Source organism: Pseudochaenichthys georgianus, chromosome 3, assembly GCF_902827115.2.
Source record: "Pseudochaenichthys georgianus chromosome 3, fPseGeo1.2, whole genome shotgun sequence".
In the NCBI taxonomy this organism is placed as follows: Eukaryota; Metazoa; Chordata; class Actinopteri; order Perciformes; family Channichthyidae; genus Pseudochaenichthys; species Pseudochaenichthys georgianus.
Window position 1 is genome coordinate 11,463,234 of NC_047505.1, and position 22,338 is coordinate 11,485,571.

Sequence of the window (22,338 nt, forward strand, 5' to 3'; positions counted from 1 at the left end):
GTTTAGGCAGTTTGAGAGGTAATTAAAATAGCTAAGGGTGATGATCTGACTTGAAGTGTGTGTTTTGCTGCAGCGGGAGGAGCTGCAGGTGAGCAGAGCTGCGTGTCTCCGTCCTGTCAGATTAGACTTCACTCGCGAGAGAAAGATAAATAATCTGAATTCAGGGTGCAGTTTACTTTGACGCGGGGGTGAGCAGCAGAGGTGGGGAGAGGCGGGGCTATTGCCTCATCATTATTGCTGTAGATGTTGCACAAACAACTGTAGCATGGTCAATAGCGTCCGGAGCACGATAGCAACTCTGCGATCCGCCATTGTTGTTGTTGTTGGTGGCGAAACACTTCAGCACTGGCGCGGGGTAAGCGGAGGTGAGCAGAAGAGGTGGGGAGAGGCGGGGCTATTGCGCAATCACTATCAGTGATCTGAAAATGTCCGTATAGGGCGCACACACGGAGCTGTTTGACCCCCCAGAGAGTGGCGTATGCATTTCTATCCACCTTGGGACCCGTTGTCGTTTCCTCAGTCGTTTAGTGCCATATTCGGTCGTCCTCGTGTGGCCGAACGGTCTATATGACACTAAACAGTAACGCAAACGACCGAATTCGTCCTCGTGGGGCCGCAGCCTGAGTAATTCAATGGCAAACAAACAGCGTGTTTGTGAAGAGAACACATCAACCCCCCAGGGAGGAAACCCACAGGCACAGATCAGGAGGGAGGACAGAGCAGGGACACAGAAATGTGCTTACTTGTACAACCACTTATTGACACACACAGCTGTTCATTCCTTTATGCCACAATAACTTTTATTAACAGTCTATTTACATCATTAAAAAAATCATATACAGTCATCTAAGTGACATTATTTCATTAGAAAAAAATAAAAAAGTGCAAATATCACAGTATCTTAACATTCACTGAAATTATATTTACAGAAATATCAAATGTTTTTAAATCAGATTCTGCCATCAGGTTTGTTCAAATGACCTCAATTGAAATGCAATTAGGAACATGTTGAAATGAAAGACTTTATAATGTTTACTGAAGGTCTCAACAGGGCCTGGAAAAGTCATCTAGTTCAGCTATGAATATGAAACGTTCTGCTAATAATTTTTTGAAAATCTAAAGTGCTAAAAAGACTTACAATTAGCTACAAAACAATTACACAGTAAAAAACAAATAAAAAGCTTATCTAAGGTTCAAGGAGATCTTCAGAAATAATATATTTCTTTTGTAGACAACATAATGGAAATGACAACAGAGACACTTGAAACATTGAGCATGCTCATGTTTCGCTGTCTGGAAAGAAAGCTTAACTTTATTAACAGTTTCAATTTCAAATCTGAAATTAATTCGTTCCCTTCTATATCTAGACCCAGTCTAGATATTTTATAAATAAAGGCTCCAGGCCTGTATTATGATTTCCTGAGTGATGGGGTCACACCTTCTCCACGAGAAGATGAATCGAGGCTTTTTAACCCGTTTTGACGGCAAAGCGGATTATGTTATTTAAAAAACTTCCAGCAAGGTTGAGTATATTCAGATTCTCTCCATCAGTGCAAAGTATGGAAGCCCTGAGAGGCAATAAGAAGGTCAAAGTCTTGGTATCCATGCCTACGTCCAACTTAAAATATTTCCTTGAGTTGAGGAAATACTCATTCTGTCCACAAGAGGCTGAAGGTAACATGTAACACATGTTCTAAATGACTTTACATCCTTCGTAAGGAGCTTGGAAAGACTATACTGGCAACAGCTATTTTTTACTTTTCTAGTAGGTTCTAAACACATGAGATTTATTTTGAGATCAGACTTAGAAAATGGATTCACCAGAATTGTCTTCTCATTTGCTGCAAACATTATTTACTGCAAAACAGATCCAAACTCTTCATACGATGACCAACGGACACAAGTGCATGCACACCAATGGCTGAATCCATTCCCTCCAAAGCTGCCAATACTAGAACAAGTGTAGGAAAGCTCACTCACTGCTTTCTCTCTCTTCAGTCGTGGGTCGTTACATTTCCCACAGAACTCCAGCAGGGGAGGCAGTCAGTCTACAAGTCGGTGGAGGAACATTCTTTCATTTCCTTTGAAAAGGATTCTGCATTCTGGCATACAAAGCGTGACTGCTGCAGCTCTGCTCGCTGTCCCTCTTGCCCTGCTCCTGGGCCTTCAGCATGTGTTGCCGGGTGGAGCCGGTGCTGCTGGTGCCCAGAGTCGAGCCTCCGCTCTCTTTCCTCAACCAGTCCAGCATGTAGAACCGCAGCATGAGGAGGAACCCTGGGAGGAGGGGGCAGAACCAGGGGTCAGTCATTCATCTGTGTTCTTTATCTATTTCATCTTTTCAGCATAACTCGGCCTTTAGCGTTAGCATGTTAGCATCGAAAATGCTCTTAATGACCAAGCAATGTGAAGCAAAAATGGGGTTGTGTTGAATTGTTTGGACCTGATTCCAAAACGAGTGCCCTGCATGTGAGAGGAAGCAGCCTTTCCTCTGATAGGCAGCAGTAACAGAAGGCCTTGATAAGCACGGCCATTGTCTCGTTCCCACACTGATACAATGGGCTGCTGGCTCAAAATACAGTCAGCAACAAAACAACCCTGATTATATCAAGAGAAACCTTCGGTGAAAGTGGTTTTGATAAGATCATGATTTTGTGTTTGACTGTGTTAATGCATATGCAATACATTTATTCCAGGGGCTCAAGTTCTTTTTTCAAATGTTGGAAGTTGAACCTGGGCTTCTATAAAAAAGTGTTAAAGCCAAATACAGACACTCGGACGCTAAAGGACACAGATGCGCCCATAGAAACACATTTACACCTCACATGCTATATGGCTTTAGATCTAGAGCCCTGGCTTCAAAGTGTCATTCTAATTATTTCCACCAGGTTGAGCCACTTTCTTATGTTTGCCCTATAAGGCTATTATACACACTGGCCTCTCAAAGCTTAACATGGGAATCATAACACATTATTTGGTAGGTTATGCAGAGGACTGAAGTTGGTTAAAAGATTGAACTAAGTGAAAGTGGGAAATAATGTTCATATCAATATTTCAAGAAATTGTTCAACATGGACATTTTGTTCTCTTAGCACACCAGAGCATTCTTTTTAAAGATATGCACAAGGGTAACAGTCTAATAAGATGGGTAAAAACAAGGCAATTCTATTTCCTGTTTTGACAGGTGTGTGATAGCCAAGCTCCTTATGATAAGTTAGAGGGCCCTATTATGCTCATTTCCAGGTTCATTTGTGTATATTGTGCCTCTACTGTAATATGTTAACATGCTCTTTCCACCTGACTTGAACTTTGAGATGTTCGCCTTTGCGGACCACTTTCATGCACAAAACCCTCCAACACATTACAGTGAAGGGAAAACCCCAAAACCTATTATTTAAGCCAACATTCACAACCATCTATATATCTATCTAAATAACTAACACGGTATATCGCAAGCTCAGACCTTGTAAGGAGTTGAGGATGCAGGAAATGAAGAGCATGAAGTCAGCGAGATGTCCAAAGTCCAGGAAGGTGAGACCCCAAGTGGTCCCAAAGAGGCAGCTGAGGCCCCAGATGCTGAGAAAAGCCTTGCGGTTCTGCCTCCATTCCTCTCTGTGGCGGATCTTTCTGTAGACCATGAAGAGCATCACAAAGCCCGAGAACACCAGGACCATCGTGACTGTCATGTTGGTGAAATAATGGGCCAGCAAGGCCTTGTGGTTCTCTTTCATCCAGCACCTGGAAACACCAAAATGCACTCAGAGGGGGAAAGCAAATAATCCCAAAGAGGGAGGAGTCAAATCCAGGAATTATGTAATTATCGTCTTTCCCTAAAAACAGAAATGTCTACATCCTCCTTCCTAAAAAATATGTTGTAACACTTTGTATTTGCTGTGGTTGACACTATTAAAGCATTGCTGTATATTTTTCTCCACAGCAAATATCTTGATCCTACAAATGTTGCTTACATGAGATACGGGTTGTTGATGTCATCGCTCGGCGCCACCTTTTTCACTCCGTAAATGTCCCCGACTGCAGCGAGGATGACTGTGGGAACCGCAGGGAGAACTGGAGAAAACAATTTCAGTTCGACCATTAGTATCACGTTTGTGCCATGATTTTACATTTCAGAAATATATCTTCTTGTACTCACCGAAACCGACCGTGTACCACACATAGGGCTTCGGGGGGGGGTTGAAAATGATGCAGATCAACCAGAAGGTGTGGAAAATTTCTGCACCCATCCAGGCGAAGGAGCAGAGCAGGCTGTAGTGAAGAAGCGCCCCCACCCAGACGCACACGCTCTCCCCTCCCACGTTAGCCAGGACCCCGGTGAAGAAGAAGAGCAGGTTGAGGCAGGCCAGGGACACAGCTAAGCCCAGGTGGATGTGGATAGATGCCTCCTTACATCGCTTGCTACAGGGAGAGCGAAACAACAGGGTTAATTGTAAGGAAAAATCGAAGTATGTTTTATATAATCCCTTAAAAATAAGTAATACCTTTTCCTGGCGAGAAAAACGATGACAGCCACACAACTGATCACAGACACAGCAGAGCCCAGAGATGAAATGGCGGTCAGAGCCAGGAGGTGGCGCACTGGGCGAGGCTTTAGTTGCTGTCAGGGGGAAACAAAGAAAGGAATTCATGCACCAACATAACGTGTTGCTATTCCAAAGGTCAGTTTCCTCAATAAGTGTTCGTATTTGTTCAAAGTGGGGTTGTATATGTACTCATCCATACTCAGTGTCGTAGATTGTGGTTGGTACGCCCCAAGTTTTTAGAAACACACATGAGTTACGGCACATGAGCAAAGCTGAAGTGAACTAGTTACTGTACCTACTTGTCCTATGCTATCTTCAAAGCCACCATACTGCATACAAAAACAGTCATGCTACCTCGCAGGAAACTGCCTCCAACAGTTAGTGTTTCTTAATGTGAGACTTTGGTGCTTTTAAAGGGTTATTCAGATTCACCAAAGTCACACAATAACACAATCTAACCAGTATCTAGGCAACAGTAGACGGGCAACTTCTGTATCGGCATGGTAAAATTGCATTTTTATCAATGGAGTCTGGTAGTTTGGAAGAGGAAGATAACAGCCCTTTCTGACAAGGAGCCGTTATATATGTAAAGTAAAGGCTTACACATATTCTTAATATAGCGTACTTTAAACTGATATATATTTGTATATTAGGTCTTCATATGCAGCTGTATACTGCTCAGATGACGTGCCTTAACTCCCGTAACTGTGTTTTTCTCCAAAATGTGGGCGTGCCGACGATACTGTAGGTCACATACGGAACTATCGATAAGTACACATGTGTTTGTTTCTTGAGTGAAGGCAGGAGCAGTGTTCCTGTTTGTATCTCACCACGAGCACAGTGAAGTATGTGAGATGGTTACAGAGGCACTCGGTGTACTTCTCTCCTTTCTGTCCGACCTCACATCCATCTCCTAACCAATTGACCTGCAACGGATCTGCACAAAGAAAACACAGATTGACACGTACTGTACTTAATAAACATCTCGGGGAGTTGCAGTAAATTATATTTCTGACAAATGAATATTGCTTGTACGGCTGTTCCAAGGTTTCCTACCTTTCCTCGTGTCCCATGAAACACAACTCCGTGAATGCGTTTTCTGAAACAAAAACAAAAAAAGGAAAAGAAAGAGATGTGAGTTTTATTCTTTTAATCTGCAGCTCATTTGTATTCATATTTACGACATTTTAAAAAGGTAACCACTGCAGAATTTGATTCTATAGTGATTGAAAGAGTTGCATTTATTTAAGACCTACGTGCAAAATCTGGCTCGTTGCGTGTCACTACAATACTGTAAGAAATCATGTGAACCAGACATGGTGGCTTTGTGCGCATTGCAGAGAGGAAGCTACAGAGATGTGAAGTAAGAACAGTAACTTTCAAGTGGTTCTGTGTCTTGTTGAGGTAGACGGCCTAAAGCAGACGTCACTGAACAAAAAAAAAGCGTCTCGTTTTGAAATAACATTTTGTTGCAAGTTTGTGAGAAATATCCAACTCTGCTTTTCATAAAAACAATATACTCCTGTGGCCGAAGGTACACAATGAGCATGACGTGCACCACCAGAGTTCACCAAAATCTATGTAGCATCAAAATACTTGCTGAACTTTGTATGAGAGATTTTATGTTTTTATTGTTTACCAAATGTGTTAGAAATACAGTATGAAAGTACAGATTAAAGGTCTCCTATCATGCAAAATGCACTTTATACATAAATATGTGTCCCCGTTGTGTCAGGGAACTCAAAGCGTCAGAAAATAAAACCCTCTCTCTTTTCCTCCGTACCCAAATCTTTAAACACGGGGGTACAATGGAGCTGATCCAGATTTGCGTCCGGTGTGACGTAATATCTGAATCAGAATCAGAAACGTTGCTATCAGAAACAATGCTCGATGTGTTTTGGACTTTATATGGTCTTGGTTTACATTAGCAAGCATCGCTAACCCCAGGATTCCACCGGGTCAGTCTGCACCGCGGTTTTGGTCCGACCTCCTCCAGCGTCATAATCCAACCGGGCGTGTTTCAGAAGCGGAGCGTCTTGCATGCCGGCTCGCAGTTTGTTGATTTGGGCATATTTCCTGGACAGGCTACTTTGTACAGACAAAGTTAATAATAATTGTAATATTCCAGTTATAAACTACATCAAAGCTGTGTTGCTGTGTTTTAGTGGTAAAAAAATGCATTTATCATCATAATTATTCTAAATATATAATTTACACCGTGCCAGTAAACCGGAGGAGAACGCTGGCATTTATTCTCCTACTTGAAATACTACGGAGGGATAGGGTCTGCAAAATTAGTTTATTTTGGGGATGGGCCGGATGCTCTGACCGTTCCACTTTCTGGAGCTCAGCGCCGAGACGCTTCTGCGACGCTTCTGGGCCATAACGCGGCGCGTCTGGTGGAATAGCACCCATTGACTCGAGTGGCCGCAATCGCTGTGAACGCCGCGGCGCAGCCGTAACGCGGTGCAGACGGACCCGGTGGAATCTAGGGGAAACACTCAGAGCTAAGCTGTACTGGAGAGAGTATGTGGGTGTTTCTCAATGTCGAGGAGGCTTGCTTGGTAGCACATGTCTTCCAAGTCACTTGCTTCAGAAGCGAGGCAAGAATCCTTCCTAGCCTTGGAAATCGAAGAATTGTGGAACAGGCTAACAGGTGTGCGTCATATGCGTGGCCCCGCCTTAAATGGAGCTCGATTTCCGCCAAAGATTTGGAAATTGGTCCGTGCGCAAAGCATTGTGGGGATTTTAAGACCGCGGAGCCTCGAAATTTTGCGCTACCAAGTACGCCGGCCTTGGTAGAATTCCAAGTATGCTGGACATTGGAACAGTCTTTCGGCGGCACTCGATGACGTAGTATGCTTGAAATAGTGGCTCTGGAGCAGCCTTCCTCGACATTGAGAAACACCCTGTGTAAAAAGCAGGGGAAAAGGAGGAACTCACCTTGTAGTAAACCCGCAAGAGAAAAAGCTTTTGAGCTCCATACTGTTTCAGAAATAATCCTTGGTGTGATTTGGAACATGATATGGCGTTTCATCACGGCAGCATTTAGCTGTATGTATTTTTCAAGGACCCAGAATCAGCCCTTCTCTAACAGGCCTGGGATAGAGGGATATGAGGGATGTCTACAATGCATGATCTGTTTGGTATTTTGAGCAAAACACATCATTGACATGTTTTTTACATATTTGTATATATATCTGAGACCCTATATATATATATATATATATATACCAAAAATAGCATGATAGGAGATCTTTAAGACAATATAAAGTAGTCACTGTTCAGAATGATAATTGAGATGAAAGAAAACACAAACGTACAGGTATGACATCATGGTGAAAGGCAATCCTGATTGGCTCAGAAAGATTGGCGATGATCTCGTTCTCCACGGTGATTCCCACCACATCATCAAGAATCCTGGCCTCCTTGTCAACCTCCTGGAACACAAACAAAAACATTGATATACATATGATATGATATAAAATGGGTGATGGGCGGTGGTGGCGAAGTCGATAGGGACTTGGCTTGGCAACTGGAAGGTCATCAGTTCAAGTCCCGGCAAGACCAAGTGCTACCGAGGTGTCCCTGAGCAAGGCACCGTTCCCCACATTGCTCCCCGGGCGCCGTTCAAAATGGCAGCACACTGCTCCTAATATTAGGATGGGTCAAATGCAGAGAAACAATTTCCCCACGAGGGATTAATAAAAGTCCATCTTATCTTATCTTATAACACACCCGACATATTTGTCAGAAATTCGAAAGAGAAATTACATTTTTGACAAGGAACCACTGATTGCTTTACTTTGCAAGATCATCTCACATCACCCGCAAAGGTGAATTGGTCACACATGCAGGGCACACAGCACACAGTGACATGTGTTCTCTGCATTTAACCCATCCTAGTACCAGGAGTCTAGCACCAGGAGCAGTGAGCAGCTATTGTACAGTGCCCGGGGAGCAATAGGAGTGAGGGGGGGTGACCGGCGCCTTGCTCAAGGGCACCACGGCAGGGCAGGAGGTAAACTGGAACCTCTCCAAGTAACACTCCATATTTTAGGTCTGGTCGGGGACTTGAACCGGCGACCCTACAGCTCCCAGTCCAAGCCCTTACTGACGGAGCCACTGCCACTGTGGTGCAACAGCATTGAACATTTGTCAATTGTGTTCCACTTCCTGATTCACAAAAGCTTTCATCTCCTCAATATCACTATATTGTTTTTTTCTGAATAGGCACAATTCATAGCAATGTAGCAAAACTATTCACTTATTCCTAAATCTGATTACCAAGTACATTTGATTTGTGAAAAAATCTAATGTGTGACGAGATTGATCCCACCATGCAAAGCTAGACGAGGTGTCAACAGCAAAAAAAACCTATATATTTCTGATGTTCTCTTTTACATTGGTGACTTAGTGGTTAACCAATCACAACAGCGCTGTCCAGCTAACCAATCAGAGCAGACTGGGCTCTGGTTTCAGACAGAGGGGGAAAAGAGCAGTATGAGAAAAATAAAGAGCTTTTTGAACATTAAAGCGTGGAGACATGTCACAGTGGAGCCACTAAATACAAATATGAACCTGAAAATGGACATAACATGTCCTCTCTTTTAAGTGTTTCATACTCGCGTGATTCATGCAGACAGAAAGGTGCGTGCAATCAGAGCCTTACCTGGAACAAAGAGTTATTTTGGAAGAAAGTGCAGACTACTTTGTTTGACTTTTTTGCAGCTTCTTTCAGAGCGGGAGGGAGGTGGACAGTGGTAGCGGACTCTGCAGATTCACCTTTAGAGAACTGAAAACAGAGAAAAGGAACAATACATTGAAAAGTTAGAGTGGGTCAATTTTAGTAAATGCAAATGAAAAGTGAACTGGATATCCCTTAACCATAAACAGAACATCAGTTCTTCATATTGCAATAAATACAGGATGCAGGAACAATGTCAAACATATTTGGAGCTACATCAATGAGTCGAAGCAGCCTCTGCTCTGCTTGTGAGAGCTGTAATGAGTACATCTGCATGTGGATCGCTGGGCACTTAACACAAATGGCCCTATTTTAAAATAGTTAGGAAGGAAAAATGCCGGCTTTCAAAATCTGTCCTGTACTTGTCAGTAAAATGCTTGTATCGTTCACTTTCATGTGGTTACCCTCTCACCTATTTTCTCAACTAAATCACCACCACCCTCGACTTAAATGTAATGTTAAAAGTTACTGAGTTTGAAACCTGCTATAAAGTTAGCCTCTGATTAAAGATGGACGTGCACAGTCACAGAGATGCTGCCCACTCAGCTGACCTGTAATATACTGTGGAGTCGAGACAAGTCAATGGCACTTTTACTGAATTAATGAACAATTTCGGAAATAACTAAATCCTTTACCGTCTCTACCCGGACATGCTTTGTTTAAATACAATTGAACTTCTTAATTCATCTTTATAGCAGCTTTCTTTGTTTTCTGGCATGAAGTCACTTACTTTCAGTGTTTTACGAACGATTGCTTATACAACCTTTCAATTTACAGGAAAGCATGCATAAGGAAATACATAAGTAATGCATTTCAGTTTCTGTTGTGTCCCAGGAAATTAGTGTCATTTTTTGGATATGCAGCTCAAATGAAACTAAGATGGAAACACTGTTACGACATCCTGCTGATGTGGCTGTGACACGACATGTCAGTGGAAATTCTGAAGTGTGAAGTTTTTCTTATGTACAATATGCTATGATGACTCGATAAAAAGCAAACAAATGGACCTTGTAGAAAGTTTGTTTTCTTTAGTGCCGTTTACTTTACACGTCTTTAAATCTGCGTGTTGGAGCCATCTGTTTATTTATAATTTGTAATAGTTAAATATTTATTTTCTTGACTTTTTCTAACATTCATTCATTATTATTTAGTGTAATTATTTTAGTTAAAGTCATTCTATATGCTTTTATTTTGAAGGTGGTTTTGGGCACCTGGTGATGCAAGGCAATAATGATTAACCCTTTGTTTCTTGGAATAAACTGCACACAAATACATTCTTGCCTGGACTTTGGATCTTTTTCCCGGCATACGATTCTGGTGCCTCAGAAATACTTTTAAGTACATTTTCTGTTACATTTCTTTTATAACACTGAGCCTTTAAAACATGAATAAGGTCTGTAATGTGCTGAAAAAAAAGAAGATATAAGTCACTTACATTTGATAACAGTCTACATCTAAGTAATTGTTCTACTGTACAGTATTTCATGTTACTACTTAACATCTTTATTTATTTTAATGTCTTTAGTACTACACTGTAACTGTTGTGCAAATGACAATAAAGCCATTATATCTTTGAATCTTAGTCTTACAGGCGATGTGACGGAGACGCCTCTGAAATCCTCCGTCATCTCCACCTCGGAGCTGCGAGCGCAGGGATGCTCGATGTTCCAACCAGCGAAGGACTTCACCGCAGCCCGTTCAGTCCTGGACACACACCATGATACTACGTTAAAAACTGTGGTTTTCGATGGTAAAGGAGCAAGCATATTTTTGTAACACACCCCCCCCCACCACCCTATAATAGTATACAGTTTAGCTTCCTGTTTGTAGTGCATTTCATTACATAGGCTTCACTAAAGAGGCCTTAGAAATGAACACAACGCCATGTGACAAAGGACGGTGACGGTGTGTAAGGAGAACAAAAGAGAGGAAATTACATGTTGCCTCTGGTGGACTGCTGGCTCTGTTGATCACATAATATTTCTGCAAAAAAAAAGCACAGCTGGGGATTTAAACGTTTTAAAACATGACACTTGAAATACAAACCCCAAATCCAATGAAGTTGGGACGCTTCGGTTCATCCCGCAGCGCCAGTTCTGCTTACCAAAACTGCCCACTAGGCGGCTCGCATTCCACTCCCGGGCTTCTTACCCATTTAAAGTTTGAGAATAGGTTGAGATCGTTTCGGCCCCAAGACCTCTAATCATTCGCTTTACCAGATAAAACTGCGAGACTCTGAGCGCCAGCTATCCTGAGGGAAACTTCGGAGGGAACCAGCTACTAGATGGTTCGATTAGTCTTTCGCCCCTATGCCCAGGTCGGACGCTAAAAAAAAAGAATACCGAGATTTGCAAGTCCTTTGCAACCTATATTCAATTGAATACACTACAAAGACAAGATATGTGATGTTCAAACTGATAAACGTCATGTTTTTTTGCAAATATTAACTTATTTTGAATTTGATACCTGCAACACGTTCCAAAAAAGCTGGTACAGGGGCATGTTTACCACTGTGTTACATCAGCTTTCCTTCTAACAACACTGACTAAGCGTTTGGGAACTCAGGACACCAATAGTTGAAGCTTTGTAGGTGGAGTTCTTTCCAATTCTTGCTTGATGTACGACTTCAGTTGCTCAACAGTCCGGGGTCTCCGTTGTCGTATATTGCGCTTCATAATGCACCCCACATCTTCAATGGGAGACAGGTCTGGACTGCAGGCATGCCAGTCTAGTACCCCCACTCTTTACTACGAAGCCACGCTGTTGTAACATGTGCAGAATGTGGCTTGGCATTGTCTGGCTGAAATAAGCAGGAACGTCTCTTTCATGGCAGCACATGTTGCTCCAAAACCTGTATGTACCTTTCGGCATTAACGGTGCCTTCACAGATGTGCAACCCATGCACACCCGATACCATCACAGATGCTGGCTTTTGAACTTTGCGCTGATAACAATCTGGATGGTCCTTTTCCTCTTCGCTCAGCTGTTTCCAATTAACCTGTTCACAAAGTGTATCAGTTTGAACATTATATATCTCATCTTTGTAGTGTATTCAATTAATTTAGGTCTAAAAGTATTTGCAAATCGTTGTATTCGGTTTTTATTTACGTTTTACTTGATGTCCCAACTTCATAGGAATTGGAGTTTGTATGACTCTAAAGACAATTTTAAAACATCTTTAAAAGGATAACATTCACCCTGGACAAAAGGAACATTTTAACAAGCAGTGACCTATAAAACCATACAGAAAATGTATGTACAATCAGAAAAATAAACAAGATAGGATAGAAAATGAAAAGAAAATATAAGAGAGCATCATTAATCCCCGTGGGGAAAGTTTGTGTCAAAGCAGCAACAGAATAACAAAATGAAACACAGATAACACCTCCCGCAGGGATAAGTAGCAGTATGAATACAAATAACAACAATAAGATACAACAAAACACTGAGTAGCTGAATTTACATATAGACAGATATGAGCTGTAGATAACATTCTCTCTTACTGCAGTTGATTGGTTGTGCTATGAAATTGTAGTGTGTTCGTGTTTTAGAGGAGATGAAATCAGTTTTGACGATTCCATTCTTGATGCCGTAGGGGGCTTGGTCTGCGTTGGGACCGTCGGACAGATCGGTGCAGCAGGAGGAACCCTTTAGGCTGGCAGGGTAGCACAGAGTCAGGTCTTTCCCTCCCACCTGTACAACACAATAAAGCCAGGGTTAGATTCCACTGCATGGAAATTCCTCAACAAATCTGCTGCTAGCCTCCTTCTTTTCTGATTTACCTGCAGCATCAAGTGGTCCAGCAATGGGTCCCAGTACAGACAGAAGGGAGTTTCCTCCTTCAAATTCAGTCCAAGCTGGATCTCATTGGCCTGTTTACACTGAGCTGTGATCTGGCCCTCGATGGACAGAGCGCTCTGATTGGCTGAGACTGAGATCCCGCTGCAGCCTTTGGAGAGGTTGACGTTCAGACTCAGACTGCCCTTACCGTGTTGCCACAAGCCACAAAACTTCAAGTCCAGGTCATTTTCACAGGAAGCTGAACGAGACAAAACGTAGTCACACATTGGATTGATGTTTGGTATAACTTATCTGAAATACATGATGAGCTCACACAACAAAACAGTGGTCATAACAACAACAAAAACGTTGATTGAGTGTTATTTTTCCAATATATTTTTCAATATCCTTATATGCTCAATTAATGGTGATAAAACATTGTTGAGGTTCTAAACGTAGTAAAACAAATTGTCACCCAGAAGGGCTGTACCAGAATATGCGAAAATTCGTTTCGTTGGAGTACTACTCGGGTTTCAATTTCGTTATTCGGATATTTGTTTCTTTTTTTCAAATTGAATTTATTGAAAACTCCAATATCAACGTAAGAGCTTGTGTCTCTTCAGGGGTGCTAACAGTTAACCATAAACGTTATCGTTTACTTTCTCCGTCTTTATATTATATCTATATGTAGATATTACTTTTTCGCCGTTAATCTCCGTCACGTTGTTTCCATAGCAACAACAACTTCCTGTCAACAGCGCTAACTCTCCTTCAAAATAAAAGCATGTCCATACAAAATAGGAAGCCAAGCCAAATTACACTTAAGACACAACTGCAACGAAAGTAACAAACACAATGCAATATCCTTTTCAATTTCAAAGAACACAAATTGGGTTACAGACATTAACAAATAATTATAAAACAACAATACTGTAGAATAACAATGCCATGAAAAAAAAAACGAAATACACGTGTTTGAAGCGGTTCGCTGCTGATTACTACCGGATATCCGGAGCCCGAAAAATGGTTATTCGGGACAGCCCTATCACCCAGCTTATAGAATTGCGGAATGGAAGCGTTAGGACTCTTTCACACCGGAGTACTTTTCCCAGGAATAGTTCTGATAGTTCTTGGGATTTTGCTTTCCACACCAAAAACATCTGGAACTAGAACCTAGTTCATGGGAACCTTTTCATCCCTTTTCAGTCCCTGCTCGAGAGGTGGTACTTTCCTGGGGAGGAAAAGGTTCCAATTTCTGATTGGCTGGGTGAATTGCAAACCACGCCTTTGTAAAACTCAGAAAAGTCTCGTGAAGCCCGCCATTTTATTGCTCGCATTAGCATTATTAGCATTAGGCCAGCGCCACCAACGGAGGGACTAACAGAACTTATGGCAACACAAAATAAAACTCGGGAAGCGGTTGGAATTGGAATAGAGGAGGTGGTCCTGCGCTCTGGCGATTTTACCCGGAAGACGCGGACTTCGGGTGGCAGTATGCGCCGTGAAGTTGTTTGCGGCCTGCCAGTAAACCCAAAGCAGAAGAAGAAGAAGTGACGTCAGCGGCCCTCAGGGACTTATTCCGGTGTGAACGCGATTTACTTGGACAGTTCCGGGACTAAAGAGTTCAGCGGGACTAAGTACTGGGAACTAAGCACGGCAAAGTACTTGGTGTGAAAGCAGCTATTGATGCAAGAAGAAAATGCAGAGTTGTTGCTGCAAGCGGATGCACCTGCATGTTTCTTGTTGGTCTGAGTTTGTATGTTTTGTGGTTAATTGCACATTGCTGTTGATAAAAGCATTCCTTTTTGCCTGCAAAACGATCCTTCTTGTTGTTGTTTTTAAAAGGAGGCACTTCAGGTGCCTAATTCTCACAATGTTACACTTATCGTATTATATTGTTAAACATAAAAAAGAAAGGCAATTGGCTCATGAGTTATACCATTACCTGAGAAATGGTCATGTCTGCCATAATAAACATGTTGTGTATTTTAGAAGTTTCAGAGACAGCGTCATCCCGCAGGCAATAAGACTGTTCAACAACTGAACTGCTGAAACAATTTCATAACATTCATCTGCTACTTAGTAATTATGTATCTATTATATCATTCCAATACTTTTTTTAAAACTATTTTTCTTTTTGTATTACTTTTAATATAGTATACTTTAATATTGTTTTAATATTGTCTGCTTATCTGTATTATTGTGTTGCATTGTTGGAGAAGCCTATGACCTAAGATTTTCAACGACATAAGTACTCTGTAGCTATGTTAGTTTGACAATAAAGAAACTTGAAGTCTCCATCATAAATTGTATTTGAATGTCTCGTCTTGAATACGTCTGAAACACCACGTACACAAACACGCATAAAGTTGAGCAACACTGTTGAGACAACGAAAAGGAGTTTAAAAAAGCTTCTTAAGATAAAAGGTGCTTTTTTCCATGTGTGCTTATCTTACCTGTAGAGATGAGGATGAAGAAGAGGAGCACCACCCTCAGATTATTCATTAGCCGGGGCTCCATTTCTAACTGCTGCTGTTGGTGAGAAAGAAATGCAGTTGTAAAAGAGGAACACACATATATATTTGTTATTTCTGCACAGGCAACACATTAAAAACGCCCACCACTGCAACGTGCTGCTGGTAAAGTGGAGGATTCAAGGAAAAAGCCCAACTGTAAAAGGCACATTTCAATAAAAGGAAAACATATCTAACATTCTTTCTTTCCAAACACACATCCTTAATAAAACAAAAAGTCTCTATCTCGAGGCAGCATTGGTTAGACTGAACACGTTTCTTTAAATGATATAATTCTTCCTGCTTTCTTATCTACACTCTTATCAATGAATACAAATGAGTTCATGCCGAAAATACACACGGGACCTTTCTGCGCCGTTATCAATGGAAACAGTCTTTCCTTTTAACTGACACACACACATTCAGCCAAGCGCGCCAACAATGCAGTCTTTCCTTCACACTAGCAAGTAATAAGTAACATAGCCCATTTGTTTTTATATCAACACGCCACAGACAATAAGAGCATGGATTTCCGAGAAAATACACAACTTTGCATCAAAGTAGACAACCTGAGAATCATGTGAGTGTTACCACACAGACGTGTATCAATTTACCACACACACCCCCGTCATCAAACAATTCATACAGACAGTCGTCAGCGACCAGACTTCAAGGTTTCCTGGCTGCTAGCAGTATGATAACTCGGCTTTGTCACAAGACTGGCACATTCACTGCGGTCACACGTTGCTGTTTTGAAAACACATCAAATAAACACTGGATGTGTGATGACTGTGGAGTTACGTGCGTGTGCGACATATAGTGGGATGCGTGTCTAGTACCGTCTACATCCAGACGCTAGCTTTTTAGGGGAAACACAGCAGCCGCGGTCGTCGGCTCAACATCTTAAGCTGGCAACAGGTTGAACCACAGAGAGAGAGAAAGACAGACAGACAGAAACTGAAAGAAAAATAAAAAAATATCAAGCTACATATCCTGGGGGGTTTGGGGGGTGGTGGGCTGCTGGACAGTGGACTATTTATAATTGTAGGGTTAGCTGAAGCACACACCTGATACTCGAGCAGAAACAGAGCCGTGGACAACCTCTCGTAGACAGACTGATAAACAAAAACACACAGAGATGTGTTGTGACACTTTAACAGTAGCTTGCATCCCTTAACTGTGAATGTAATCAGTCCGATTCATGTGCGATCATAATGCATGTGTTTCAAAGTTCTTTACACAAAACCAGCCGTGCGAGCAGCATACATCTCCTGCTGGGACTTGATCTAGCTTGTTAACCTTTAGCTTATATAGGATTGTATCCTGCTAAATTCCCCGCACATAGCAATCTTTCAAAGGCTGTCTGGAACCTCGAAAGTCTCACGACAGAAGTCACGATGTCGATGAACAACTGCGATGAAACTGTACCTACAGTTCAGGCTTTTGGATTGCAAAACACTGTTTCAGTGTCCTTTATGAGATTTGCTTGAAATTGAATGGTGTTTAAATTAGAACACACATTCACCAGGCTTTAACTTGTTGTGTTTATATAAATATCTTTATTCTATTTAATTGTATATTTTTTTTATTTATTGCCCCTTCTTAAGTTTCTATACTGTACATATTTATTTTTTGACTCATCATTCATTTGATTTCATTCTAAAATGGAGCAACTGTCACTTAACCAAATGTCCCCTGGGATGAATAAAGTAGTTGTGGTGATTCTTATTTAGTGTTAAGACTTTTGAAAACTTGACATTAGCAACACTTTTAAAGACCACATTTATTTCTGGCATGAGGTTAGTGGAGCCAATTCAAATGATTATACACGTTTGACCCATGGCTGAGCTTTGTAGCAAAAGTGATGTGTGTTTGTTTATGTTTTTAAATGTCATGTTTAAAGACAACAAATAAATAAACGTGATTACAAATAGTATGAGGGACATTCATGAAGACCAAACTGTTGCCAAAGCATATTATATATGTATGTATTTTGTGGTTTAAGTTATATATTTCAGTTTCCACTCGGCGTTTGAATTGATGTTGTGCATTATGATGATCAGGCAGTATTTACACGGGCTTGTTTCAGACGGGGCTCGGTGTTTGGATCAGATGAACCCTGGTCTCGGATCTGTGGAACTGACCAGCTCCGACCGAAATCCAGATTTAGTTCAAACTGAACTCTGACTGTCTTTAAAAGGTGATTTTCAATTCAAATGTATATCAGGAAGAAAAACTAATTATTTTGTACATACTGTAATAAACCATTCTACATTAAACAAAAATATGATATGCTTTCACTTCAGTTAAATCGTGTGAAAATCATGTGAAACAGCAACTATTGAATCTTTCACACGGCATCATATGGTTCTCTTTTGTGGTTTGGCACTTCCCTTTTCTATCAATTCAAGAGTGACAATAAAGGTTTGGGGAAAAGGTGTTAAGGCGGGACTTCACAGTGGTTTATGCAATGAACGTATGTGTTATTCACACCCATCCTCATGCAGAATGGAATTCACCGGTGAAAATCATGCCTCGGGTGCTCTCGAGTTCAATAACTAATAATGGTTCGCATTTACACATGCTTATATGAGTGCAGCCTAGAGTTGGTTAAGTGGCTCAACAACCAAAGACAGCCAAGCAGCCTACGACTGTGGTAGTGGTCTCCTATGCTAAAGCAAGCATGCCGTGGTTGCACCGAGGTCTACATAAACCAACAGCAACGTGGGCTTAATCTACAATTACAATACAAAGAGGTTAAAGGTAACATCTTTATCTATTTTGTGATAACGTAACGTTGTCTGGCAGTTATTTGAGTGAGTACCAGAAGGTCACTTAAGTTTTTCGTCATGTTATCCAAGAATTAAACTTCTCGTTTTGTGTTTTTTAGTTTGGCTATTTAATCTGCAATTGTTGTGGAAACAAACGATCGGGACTGCTTTCCCGCCGAATCAATCGCAACATTACGTCTCAGATCAACGTCGTTATCAGTCTGAGGGTCAAGAGAAGAGTACATCAAATGTACCTTTCATATCTTTGATCGATCTGCTGAATACCTTGCTGTTTCTCAGTGAACTCGGCTATTGTTGTTCACCTTTGTAATGCAAGATAGGGAAAACTACCCAGCATGCATTTGTAATACAAAAACACTGATGGAAACTTCACAGATATAGACAAGGCTGTTTGTTGACTTTGTAAAAGACAGTACTTTAGCTTGTAAACCCATTTTTCTGGTCATTGGTTTCAAGTGCACTTTTTTTGTGGGTTCTCTTTTTCCAAACGGTTCTCTTTACGGACACACAGCTGAAAACAGCAGTTCATCCTGACAATCAAAATGCATTAAAACAACAACAAATACACATCACAAGATCAACTCTCCAACATTAACACACAATGACCCAAATCAACCGGAGAGATTACAATACTGAAATAAAAGCCACTAATAAGACGACATCATATTGTTAGAAGTTATACAACGTCTTACATTTATTATGTAACTGTTCAGTTTTACATCTCAAATCCAACTGACAGAAAATCAAAGGATAAAACAATACATGTTAAAGTGATTTTCTTTTAACAAAGTAATAAGAAATGATGTAACCTATAGGTGCCTAAGTTGAGCGATGGCATACTTTGAACAATGTCCACACGGGCTAAAGTTAAACCAAATCAGGCGTAAGCATGTTTCGGGGAAAGCAATGACACACAACTGAACAACAGGAGTGGACAACACTAATTCAGTATCGCACTGGTGGCGAAGGCTGCCTGACTCATGTCAGCCTCACTGAATATAGACAGTGTATGGATGAAGAAGAAATAGTGGCACTGAAGCGCGGCCAGTCGCCCACCCACAGGCTGCCAGGGGGAGATACAGTGGACGGCTCAGTTCTCTAGAAATGCTTGAGAGAATGCGAAAATATCCCCCACTTACACAGCACCCTTTTGTGTCGTGCCATTGTGTGCCCCTCTTACCAATGTGTGCATTTAACATTAAAGTGACATTTCCTGAATACCAGAAAACCTTTATTTACAGCTCAAACAACGATAATCTCCTTCTCTCGCACAACTGTTCAACCTGCTGAAGTGCATGGCGTGTAAACTAACTCTCTCTCCACCCCCACACCCTCTCTATTGTCCCAGCAGGACGCTCAGGCATCAATTCAGCGCAAGAATTTCCCTTTTCTTTCACTTCCCAGTGTGTGTGAGAGGCACTCGGCAAAGATTGGCTTGTGTGTGTGTGTGTGTGTGTGTGTGTGTGTGTGTGTGTGGAACGCTGTTCACAGAGTGGAGAATTTCTCATTTCTCCGTGCCCACTCTCATTCTGAAACTTGCTGCTTCACTGAACTCGTCACTCCTACATGATATAGAGCTGGGATGCGTGTTATGTTCATGCATGCATATCCTCCACAAAACCCAGATAAGCCACCTGACCCCTATGTATATTGCTTTGTAAAAATGGTCCAATGATTGTTCCCGCTTCAGATCATATGGGGGTATGACTCATACCGACATCTTCACAAGTCTGGTCGCCTCCATGCAAAGTGCGATGGCAGCCACAACAACGTGTGACCCAGAGCATAAGGGTGAGAGACAGAGAGGGCAACGAGTAATGTCTGAGTCACTCAAGATATAAGGAAGTGCAGCATTATGTATTCATTTGAGCTCCGAGAGTAACATGCTGAAATGACTGAATGAGCCAGGTGCCTTGCTTGAAATGAAAGAGACCAAACTAGCAAAAGAGTTTCAAAATAATGAAAGCAGTCACAAAAAGACCACAGAGCAAAATAACCAGGACACGCATACTGTGTGTGTAACACCCAAAGAAAGACGGCATACAACCACAAATAGATACAAGCTCGATATGACTAAACAAGACCGCAGGAGTAGAGACCCCACATAACTGACGACTGACACAAAACTGACCATGACGTGGACATGGAAAACCACCAGAAGACACAATAAAAAACAGTAAGAGACACAAGAAGACCATAAACGGGCCCACAAATATCAAGCATGATGTCAAACACCCAAAAAGAGACACGCAACATGACGCATCTGGTTTTATGGGAGGGAACCTTGTGTGCCCATGGATATGGCCATACTAACTTTTTTAACAGTGACTACCGTCATTAATAATAATAATAATAATTCCTTACATTTATTAAAGCGCTTTTCCAGTGCTCAAAGCGCTTTACAAATACACACATTACACTTTTTTTTTTTTTTTTTAATTAAGTATGAATCTTTTTTGTGGACGTGTACCAACAACTGTAGGATGGTTGCCATGACATTACTTTAGTGACGGCCTGGCTGCTGCACCCCATCAGATGCCTTTTCCCCAGTGGTTTGTTTGGCCTCTGACCAAAACCCTGCTCAACGATGTGCCCTCTATCACGCTATCATAAGAATAGTGAGACGCAGTACTGCTGATAAACATTAGCATGGTGTGAAGGTTGTTATAATGCTGAACAATTTGAAAAAAATTAAGTCATTTGGACTGAAATCAAATTATTTTGACTGAAATCGCAATTTAAAAATAAATAAAAAAGGCAATGATTGATTTTCAAACTTCATTCTCCTTTGTTTTGAAAAATAGGTTTCATTGATAATGGTGTGACTTTTGTATCTGATCTGTACCCAACACGGAAGCCACTAGAATACCATTTGTAGACCGGATTGTCACAATACTTTGTTCAGATATTTTCACAGCACTCGTGTACATATTTTACTGAATTTTATTAAACACATTTGGTGATCAGCTGCTTTTCAGATTTAAATTTCAAAACCATATGACCTGATTTCCGTATAGTAAAACACGTTGTCAATAGACGACCACTTCCTGCCTTTCTTCAAGACGTTGCAGCAACTGAACTGCCGCCTGCTCACCTGAATCAAACATTGTTGCTTTTTCTTCGTGTCTCAATCTCCTTTTGGAATGCGTTAGTGTTTGCACAGCACTTTCTTTGGTTCAACTACCACTGAACTCTGACTCAGTCAAGTTTACATCATCATCTTGCACACCCCCATTTCACAGTAGACTGAATATTTTGTCGGTTTTTTTCACCTTAGACAGTTTCAGTTTGCACTAACCCCAGTCCTCTACACAGCAGAGTGAGGAGCAAGGAATGTGCACGGAAGAGTAATTTAAGGAACAAAAGCTGCCCTTTGTTGTCGGGCTTTAGAGCTGAAGTGACAGCGAGCGTGAATAAGGGTCAAAGATCACTGGCTGCTTTAAAGGCTGTTTAAGCCAATGACTGAAGAAGAACACAGACCGACATACAGCTCTCACTCTCTGCAAAACCTTTGCTAACATTGGATTTGGATGTATTGGGTTTAATTTACAGCTCTTAATAACTCCTTGAAAGGGTAGGAAATAACTTATTTTATTGTGTTGGGTGCAGTAAAACACAACCCCATCACATCGATGCAACGGATTAGAAATAACGTATTTTCTCACGTTTTCTTCAGAAGAAACACTGTGACATAATTACGCTTCTTCATTTAGTCTTTTTGCAAAAGCAGCTGCTGTGAGAAGACAAGGTTATGAGATAACATGGGATACAAAATATGAGAAGCAACTTGCATGTTATGGCTGCTGTTTCATTTGTTGACGTATAGCGTGTGGTATTATCACTTCAGGACTTGCGTGTGAAAATGGTAGGTTCCAGTCATACACAGAGCAGCTACTGAAGAAGCTTCTGAAAGTGAAAGCCATGACATCCAATAGAAAGTAGGGTTGCTCGATTATGGCAAAAATCAT

The 22,338-nt window shown here is 41.3% G+C and overlaps 1 protein-coding gene across 1 annotated transcript; it reads right to left on the bottom strand.

Annotated features, from left to right (window-relative positions):
• Positions 1 to 778: 778 nt before the first annotated feature.
• adgrg1 (adhesion G protein-coupled receptor G1) lies at positions 779 to 15,798 on the bottom strand. The gene is made up of 15 exons (XM_034105197.2): positions 15,687 to 15,798; positions 15,522 to 15,597; positions 13,068 to 13,324; positions 12,789 to 12,978; positions 11,223 to 11,268; positions 10,875 to 10,989; positions 9,211 to 9,333; positions 7,862 to 7,978; positions 5,595 to 5,637; positions 5,369 to 5,475; positions 4,497 to 4,612; positions 4,151 to 4,413; positions 3,966 to 4,065; positions 3,461 to 3,735; positions 779 to 2,274 (listed from the first exon to the last, which is right to left on the bottom strand). The coding sequence occupies exons 2-15, from the start codon at positions 15,583 to 15,585 to the stop codon at positions 2,075 to 2,077; spliced, it is 2,016 nt and encodes a 671-aa protein (XP_033961088.1). The 5' UTR covers positions 15,586 to 15,597; positions 15,687 to 15,798; the 3' UTR covers positions 779 to 2,074.
• Positions 15,799 to 22,338: the final 6,540 nt, after the last annotated feature.